The sequence below is a fragment of the Salvia hispanica genome, chromosome 4, assembly GCF_023119035.1.
Source record: "Salvia hispanica cultivar TCC Black 2014 chromosome 4, UniMelb_Shisp_WGS_1.0, whole genome shotgun sequence".
Taxonomy (NCBI): Eukaryota; Viridiplantae; Streptophyta; class Magnoliopsida; order Lamiales; family Lamiaceae; genus Salvia; species Salvia hispanica.
Genome location: NC_062968.1, coordinates 16,262,743 through 16,272,841, shown reverse-complemented (window position 1 = coordinate 16,272,841; position 10,099 = coordinate 16,262,743). Strand labels below are relative to the sequence as shown.

The window sequence follows — 10,099 nt, the reverse complement described above, 5'->3', positions numbered from 1 at the left end:
TAAGATTATATTGATTAGTTATTTATTTTATATAAAATAATAATTATTATTTATTAATTACTACTAGTTTTTACTATTATAACACTTAAATGATATTAAAAAATAAATTAATTATTAATTTATAACATCAAAATAATAATATTAATATTGATTAATAATAATAGTATAAAGAGTGAGGAGAATGAGAGAATGTATTATAATATCACTTTTGGTACTAGTTTTGTCAATGCCCAAAATATCCTTTATGACACAAATGGAAAAATAAATTTGTTTAGAGGGTATTTTGGGGTGAAAATTGCATCAGGTACCAAAAATGTGATTAATATGTACCAAAAACGATATAAAACAAAGATATCAGGTACCAAAAATGTGATTAATAGGTACCGAAAACGATATAAAACAAAGATCATGTACCATTATGTACGAAAGTGAAAGATCAGACACCTTTTATATAGTTCACTCTATAAAATAAGCCCGGCACAATTCAATCCACTTACTAAATGAGCCTAGATAGGACTGTGCTAGATTCAAATTTATAGAAATAAACACAGCCCAACCCAGACCACTTCAGAGGTGGGCTAGGGCCTAAACTATCTGGCCCAAGCTGGGGCTCGGTCAACTAGCCCGACTCAGCCCATTTAACAACACTAATAAGACTAATATTATTATTATTTTTATTAAAATTCAGAATTTAGGAATAATAGAGTTTGAATCTTAAGTTTTTATAGTAAAATAGGAAATCGTATCATTTGATATTTATGGATGAATAGTATAATAAAGAATCACATATGATCCATAATTTTTGAGCTGTCTACGAATATTAATTATTAATTGTGGATGATCTAAATAAAGATAATTTTTTCAACAAAGTCATGCATTCTTGTACTACATGTAATCTTCCTCATCTACCGTGAATCCTTAAAACTCCGATTAGGATTTATTTTATTCCTTATGCAATTTGCTTACTTTTTTTATTTTATTTTATTGTTTACAACTTTTAAACACGAAAAGAACACTTTAATAATTTATAAATAATACTCTCCCTTCTCTAAAAAATACTCCCTCCGTCCCTATATAGTAGAGACATTTCTTTTTAGCATGAGATTTAAGAAAAGTGGTGTTAAATGAATTAAGTAAATGAATAATAAAGTAGGAAAGGAAAAATATAGAGAGATGAAGAGCGAATAAAGTAAGAAAGAGTAAAGTAAGAGAGAAGACAAGTTGTTGCTTTTTGCCAAAAAAAGGAAACGACTCAGCTACAGTGAGACAACCCAAAAAGGAATACGACTCAGCTACAGATGGACGGAGGGAGTAGTTAATATTTGAAACGACACGAATTTTAACGCACAATTGGTAAAGTAAGAACAATAGAAAGAAAAAAGTAATCAAAATATTTTTAGTGGAGATAAATAAAATTAGTCTATTTTTAAGGGACATCCCAAAATGATAAATACGGTCAATTTTTAAGGAGAGGAGGGAGTATTATAAAACAATATTATAAATACTTTTATACTCCCTCCGTCCTAATATAGGTGACCACAAACTTTTCGGTACGGGATTTAAGGAAATGAGGTTTTGTTAATAAAGTGGAAAGTGAATAAAGTAAGAGAGTTAATAGAGTAGAGAGAAAAAGTAAGAGAGAGTACCAAAAAAGGAAATGAGTCACTTATCTTGGGACGTCCCAGAAAGGAATATGAGTCACTTATCTTAGGACAGAGGGAGGGAGTAAGTTATAACACTTTTAAACATGAAAGAATATAAACCATTTAAAAAAGGATAAATGAAGTAATATTTTGTAACATTATTCACAATTACAATTATAATTATTTAGAAAAACAAATTAGGTAGATATCTATCCTTCAGCTTTTGGGTCTTAGAGCATCCACAATGGATGTCCGATCGCGCGTCCGATCGGCCGAGATCGGGCTCGGGCGTGGTCGGGCATCCATTGCAGCCCTTGGTCACGCCCATGCGCGACCGATAGTTCGGTCGCGCCCGATCCTGAGCCCGATCGATCGGGCGTGAGCTCGGGCGCCCATTGCAGAGGCGCGCCCGAGCCCGAGCCATATTTTTTTTTTTTTAAAATTATTTAATCCTAATTTAAACCACTATAAATACTCCATTTTCTTCACTTTTCACACACCAAACCTTTCACTTTCTCTTCTATATTCTCTCAATATCCACACTTTCAACAATGGATCCGAGTCAATACCCGAGCCCGAATAATGTCGACGACGATATGCCGATGTTTGGAGGAGGAATTTTTTTAGTATTTTAGTTTTAATGTAGTTTTTTTTTAATCTAAGTATGATGTAGTTCCACTTTTATATTAAGTAATGTAGTTTTTTTTTTTTTGCATTTGTGGTGTTTGAAATAATATATTTTGATAATTTATAGTAATTAAAAATAAATTAAAAAAATAATGATTTAAAATTGAAATGAAAAGTGAATAAGAAATAGGACATGCACTAGGATTCCATCATTGCAGAAAAATAAGGCATGTTAACATGACAACCACTAGAGCTCTCGTTAGGGCATTCATTATATAGATGCCCTTAGTCCATCTGGCAGACCAAATAATTTCATTGTCCATGTTAGGAGTGAAAACATTGACCATCTATTTATATGGCTGCATATCATTAAGTCATCATATCACTGTCAATTGCGTTGCAGCCTTTCCTCACTGCTGACGTAATCAGATTCCTTTCAACACTCCCCTAACAAATCGATTATTCTTTTATTTATTTGTATTGGGATGTAATCAATTGCTAACTAATTAGCAATCCCAAACTGAGATCAATTTTTAATTATTAAATTAGAAAATTTTGTGGTTAATATAATGCTAAGTGTAATATATTTTAAATTTAAATAATTATTAATTAAATAAAAAGGGTATTAATATCAAATCCTATATGTAGTAATTATAACTAACTACTTTTCTCTCTTCAAAATCATCTCAAATCTTTAAATTTACGTAACTCTCTCAATTTAAATTATTTTTAGCAAAAAATATATCAAATTAAAGATAATTTAATAAGGATTCCAACGAGATCTCAATTGCATATGTTCCGACGATGTTCGGGTGATGAAATTTGATAAATTATATTTCAATTTTCGTACATGTTGATAAGCAGACTATTTTCAACAAATGCAACAAAAAATCTCAATATATTGTAGGCAAAATCTCAATTATGCATGTCCAATCTCAATAAAAATGTGTTGATATTCCAATGTCATATTGTTGATATTTGTAATACACAATGTTGATATAAAAAAACACTCATGAAAATTATCATATGATAACATAATGACGATATTACCCTTTTGTTGATATTTTGTCTACTATTTATTGAGATTTTGTGGGCTTTAATCTCATCCACTCATTTTTAAATCAAAGGGTGGAAATTTAGTCTTGATTTTAGATTAGGGTGCTAAAAGCATTAGAATAGGACCCTATTTGTATATATGAAGTTATTTAATTCGAACTCTTAATCTGCGTTAGGTGTTACAGAATAAATTAACAAATTAAGGGAAGTTATTTAATTCGAACTCTTAATCTGCGTTAGGTGTTACAGAATAAATTAACAAATTAAGGCGAGTAGACGTCTGAATACTACATAAAAAAGTTAATTAGTCTCCTTAATTTATAAATTTGCTTTTATTTATTCATTTTCTGTTTTTTATGCGGAGGAGAACGGTGAGGCTAACTCATCAACTATAAATTAATATAAATAAATTACTAATAAACAGGTTATGCCATAGTTAATAGTTATCCCAGATATCTACGGTACATTGTGCATTGGAACTATAGTATTTACCAAAAAAATGTTCTTCTCCATACTTCAAACTAATTTTCATAAAACTTTACTATCTTCAGAAAATCTTGGTGAATAAATTGTGTCTATCAAATACTACTACCATATATAAAATGTATTCTCTCTATAATTGTCTTTTCTTTTTGTATTTTTCATAAAAATGAATATATTTTTAATTTTGTTAATTTCGAAGATAAAAAGGTTGGTCCAATAATAGACGATGACGATGTATAAAATGGCAGTATCCAAATCCAAAGGATATGGAGAGTACACCCACTCTTTAAGCAATAAATTTTCCAATCTATTTAAGTTTCTAATTTAAGCAACTAATTTCAGGCCTAACCCCTCTCTCTTTTCTCTCTCCCCATTTCAATCATGAACGGTGAAAAGAAGAAAAGAAAAATGGAGGAAAGTACTGCTCATGTTGCTCCCAGTGAAAACGAAGATGAAGATGAAGATGAAGAAGCGAAGATGGAGAATTTCTTCGCATTGATTAAGAGCACCCGAGAAGTGCGGGAGCAGCTGGCCGGTACGTCGGAGAAGAAAGAAAAAGCCACCACCGCAGATAAACCTCAATCGACACCGTGGAATCCGACATTCATGCTTGAAGATTTCGTGGAGGCGCCGGCGCCGGTGGTGGAGAAGGAAGGCACTTCTAAGGAGGGAGAGAAACGCGAGAGTGGTGAGAAAAAAGGATTGGAGTTGGACCTCAATCTCTCTTTGTAGGGAGTAGAGTACTTATTTTGCTTGCCCATGTTCTCAATGAAAGTTATCTTTCTCCACTCATTATTGAATTGTATATTGTTTTAAAAACCAGCTGGTTGAGCGAACCGATAAAGCTATTGGTTCGTTGTTCAACTGATCAGATTGATTGAACCACTAGTCAAATCGTAACACAAATATATAATATATACAAAATATTTTAAATTTAGTAGCATAAGATATAGATAATTAATAATATATCACAAAATATATTAAATCTCATAAATAATTAGTGACTATAATATAAATTTTAAAAACATGATCCTATTAGGTTGATGATAACTCACAACTATATCAACAACTTATGTTATAGATGTCAAAACAAAGACATTTTTATATGTTCATTATGTTATAGCGAACATATATAATTAAAAACAAATGATTAGTTGATTTAGATAAAAAATATGCTACTTATATTATTAGTTAGTACTTAAATATATAATACTTCCTCCGTCCCGCTTTAGCAGTCCCATTGATTTTTCTGCCCTCTTTTTGTAAAAATGATAAAAAATACTTAAAGAGGAGAAATGGTAAATTAAGAGAGAGAATAATATAGAGAAAAGTCTTATCTACATTATTGTTTCTCTTACTTTACCATTTCTCCACTTTAACTATTTTTTTATCATTTTTACAAAAAGAGTGCAAAAAAATCAATGGAACTGCTAAAGCGGGACGGAGAGAGTATAAATTAAATATATAATATAAAAAAACTATTTTTCTGTTCACTAAAAATAGTCACATGCTTCGACGACATATGTTTTAATGAGAATTTGATAAAATAAAAATGAAAAAAACATACTTGGTAAAGTATTTAGAGAAAGGAAAAAAAAGGTAAAGTAGGGGAGAAAAAAAGAAGAGGTTAATAAATGTTAGGTATAAGTTATAAATATGTTAAAAAATACGGGTAACAATTTATGAGAAACTTTCTATTTTTGGATGAGACTATTTTTTGAGGATGAACCGAAATGGAAAGATGAGACAAATTTTTCATGGACGGACTTCGTCCCTCTCTAAGTGGAGCATTTCTACTCCGGAACAGGATTTTATATAAATGTCTCACTTTCCTTTTTTAGAAAAATTTCTAGCACGGGATTATGTGCTAAAATGATACAATTGATTTAATTGTTTGAACAATTAATTTAATTAAGTATTTTATCTTTAATTTAGAATACCAATTAGGTTTATGCATAAAACATTAAAAAGATAGATAAAACAAAGAAAAAAGAAAAAAGAAAGAAGAGGAAACAGAATTGAGGAAGAAAAAAGAAAAAAGAAAGGAAGAAAGGAAGAAAAAGAAAATTATATTTTTGATTTTATTTAGTTGATTCCATAAATACCCTCCATGGCTAAAAAATCAAATGCTTGGTATCTATTGTTAAAAAATCAGGAACTATTGGTGTTCATTCATAAAAGATCAGGTAAAATTATGTAGTTCACTCTGGATCTTAATGCTACCTCCGATTACGGTTCGTATTACCAACATATAAATTTTATTAGAAACATTCAATTTACAAAAGCAATCCGATTATGGTTTGTTATTACCAACATATAACTTTTATTACAAACATTCAATTTACAAAATCAATCCAATTATGCTTTGTTATTACCAAGATATAAGTTTTCAAAATTTCATATATCTTCGGTTTTTCTCTCTTTTTTGGATTTGTTTTTCTCTTTTAACTTATAAACTCAACAATTATTCCAATATAAATACATTATTTCAAACTTCCTCCTCTCATAAAAGTAGATTATTTATTGATAACACGAGTTTTAATATTTAATTGGTAAAATAAGAGAGAAGGAAAAAAAGTAGTTGAAATTATATAGTGAATAATGAAGTCCACAAATAATAAAGAAAAAGAAAAATGAGAAAAAAAAGAAATATTTTTTAATAAATGAATGTGAATTATTTCTATGAAATGAATATGGTTCATATTAATGAATATGGATTATTTTTTTATAATTTTTTATAAATGAATATGGATTATAGCCATCCTGATCCTGATACTGTTTAGTTGCCTATCATTTATTTCAAATTGCGTGCAACATTTAAATACATATCAACTGCATATATATCGTCTTCAAGCGGCGATGTAGCGTAACAACAAAAAGAAAAAAAGGGAAGCCTCGTGGCGTAACAAGTTTTAGTTTATGACTAAGACGTAATTCCAACATTCACGATATATATAACAAGTTAGGCGTATCAGGTGCTCGACACCTCTCAAGATAATATATTATATACATAGAGAAATAAATGACCTACGTTAGTGAAAAAATCAATTTGAATAATCATTTTTATACTATTGACATAACAATAATTTCTAATACACCCATATGTAGTACATAAAATATACTAGTAAATTTATATAGTTTCTATGAGAGAAAAAGAGATAATACTTGATTATTTTCTCTACAAAGTAATGCCAACACCGCAATTGCATCAGCAAGGCTAAGTTTAAATTTCCTCACTAAATTAGTGTAAAAAGTAAGTAAGCAACAATATTAATATACCTTTAAATTTTACCAATTTTCGTTTTTTCCGTATTCTTGTAGAGCATGTGATGAATATATGTTGTTGTGCACATTAAGTAGATTTTTATTACATCAATTCTTTAATCATTTATCACCAGGGCGGACCGAACCGGCGGCTTCGACCGGTTCAGCCGCGAACCGATGAGTGATCCGATCCGGTTCTCTCTGTAAAGCCGCCAGCATGTTGGGCCTCTGCGAACCGCCGAAACCGGCCGGTCGAACCGGTCTATCCGGGAACCGGAAACCAGTTTTCTTCATTGTTTAAATTTTTTGTAAAATAAGTGCTTTTGGTGGGGGTCAAACTCATAACCTCTTGGACCAAGACCATTACCACTCCACCACAAGCATTTCTTGTTAATGACATGAACATTAGTTATTATTATATTAAAATAATTTTTTCTATTTACTCAACTTTCAAGCTTGGTCAGTCTTTCCTCTACAACTCTCATCTTGGTCTCGTTTTTCTTTCTATCCTCAAGCATTAGCTCTAAGATCTTTTGGATGCCGGCCTCATATTTGTCTTCCTTGGTAGGTGGCTCCACTCCTTTTTCTTTGCTCACATTGAACCCTGCAGGTGATTGGACAAAATTAAGATTATTAGCATGAGAGACATGTGGATGTGGGTGATTTCCATTATAATTATTAAAATTACCACCCCCCTGATTAGGACGATAATTATTATTATAAAGCCTGTTGGGATCACCCCCATTTTGGACATATTTGACATCTTTGATGACATTCCGCTATTTGCCCGGAGCTTCTAATTTTTCAAGTCTTGCTCTGATGGATGCCAATTCTTGAAATGTCTCATTCCCGCATGGTCTGTTCACTGCATCTAGCCTTTCAGCTTTGTGCTTCTCTCTGGACCAACCCCCACTGTTGGTAGCTAATTCCTCTATCACCTCCATAGCAGCAACTCCTCCTTTCCTCAAGAATCCCCCATTCGCCCCTGAATCCAACAAACTAGAGATTTTTTCGTTAAACCCATTATAATGGATTCTAAGCTGATGGTCTATTCCAAAACCATGGTTCGGGCATTTGTGGAGAAGAGCTTTGAAACATGCGAGAGCTTCATATAGAGGCTCATCGGATCCTTGCATGAATTGAAAGATCTCACACTTAAGCTTTAGGATAGTGCCAGGCGGGTAGTACTTGTCGAGGAAGAGGACCACTAGATCCTTCCAATTTGTGGTTTTATCTGCAGGCAGACAATCATACCATTCTTTAGCAGCATCAGTTAAGGAAAAGGGAAAAAGTCTTACCCTCACAATATCATCATCAACACCATTGATCTTGATTGTATTAGCTATTTCCACGAACTTAGTGAGATGTCGATTTGCGTCCTCGGTGTCTCTTCCTGCGAAGGCATTTTGTTCAACCCTATTGATTAAGGGTATCCCCAACTTGAAGTTGTTGGCCTCTATCTGCGGACCTGCGGGAATGTCCACAATGTTACCATGACTAAACATATTCAAGACTAGAATTACCTCCCTTGCACGTTTTTCTTTTTCAGCTTTTGCCCGAGCTCTCTCTTCTCGCATCTCTTCCACCTCCTTTCGGAGGGCGACGATAAGATCGTGGTAGGTAGGCTCCACCATCTTATTTTCTCCACAAGATACGCAAATCTGCACAACCTGCAGAAACTAAAAAAAAAAGAAAAAAAAAAGAAAAAAAAAGTAAAAATAAAAACAAAAAATAATAAAAAAAATAAAAAATAAAAAAATAAAAAATAAAAATAAAGATTGAAAGCAGTAAAATCCAAAGTAGTAAAATTGTCCGTTTGAAGATATCAGTCCAAAGTGAATTTTCTTCCCCGGCAACGGCGCCAAAAATTGATGCACTTTTTATTAGCACTAAAAATACCTGCAAGCATACAGGGTAGATCTAGTATAGCTAAAGGTCAGTACCGGGATATCGAACACGGGGAATATAATTGCAACTGGCTATTATGTACTAAGCGTCAAATACTATCTAGAGAAACATAGATTTGAGATTAAAATATATAAAACTAGAGATAAAGTAAAACAATAAAAGCAAAGAAGATAGAATTAGGCAAATAGAGGAATTTCAAGGATAATGATTTCACTAACTCTTTAGTTATTCTAATTAGTTCTACGTTCATCCGACTCAAGTTTTACCACGATTTATCCCTATCATGCATCAATACTCATGTCACAATTATTGTATGAACATATTGTTGGGGAATAACGCAACGGAAATTGCAAAAATAAATAAATCCATAAAAGAATCTATTTAGGTGATTATGTGGATCGATTCAATTTCATGCTTGAACATGTAGAGACATATTATTGCGCAATTAATCACATAATTTAGAATTAAATTATGATGTTGAATACTTACAATTATGATTCTCCAAAGAATCGAAGTGGCTTGCTACTTCTCCACGTGTAGATCTTGATTCTTCAATGTGATTGCAAGACCAAGGATCTTCTAACCTATGACCCAACTCTAGATCTAAATTCCTCGTGTGAGGAATCTCTTAGAAATGTAGGGATCTCGAAGGAGAAGACAAGAATGCCAAGAACACACAAGGTGCAATTTTCGACTTCCCTATAGAGAGAGGGGGCTGAAAATTAGATGTGTGGAGGCTAGGGTTTCACTCTTATGATGTTATTTTTGTCATGCTTCCTTCATCCCTTTATATAGAGTTTTGTGTGGGCTAGGTTAGGAATCTATGGGGCTTGGATTGGGCCTCCCCATTGGACCTTCTTTACTAATTAAATTATAACCCATAATTTAATATAAGGCCAATGGAATATTTCTTGTGCCACTATCGAAGAAATACTGACCGCCCATCCAATCCTTGATTACAAGCAATCCGGGTTAACCTCTTTAATATATTATTTCCCGTGTCTAAGACTTTCTATATCCATTAATTAATTTGTAGTCTGCTATAGACTTTAAATTAATTAATATCTTTTTATTTCAAAGAGTTTGTCTAGTACGAGATGTATATCAAAATATACTTT

General features: G+C 32.1%; 1 protein-coding gene across 1 annotated transcript; it reads left to right on the top strand.

Moving 5' to 3' along the window:
• The first annotated feature begins 4,091 nt into the window (after nt 1-4,091).
• On the top strand, nt 4,092-4,601 carry LOC125223503 (protein NIM1-INTERACTING 1-like). Its single transcript, XM_048126681.1, has one exon. The coding sequence runs from the start codon at nt 4,191-4,193 to the stop codon at nt 4,539-4,541; it is 351 nt and encodes a 116-aa protein (XP_047982638.1). The 5' UTR covers nt 4,092-4,190; the 3' UTR covers nt 4,542-4,601.
• Nucleotides 4,602-10,099: the final 5,498 nt, after the last annotated feature.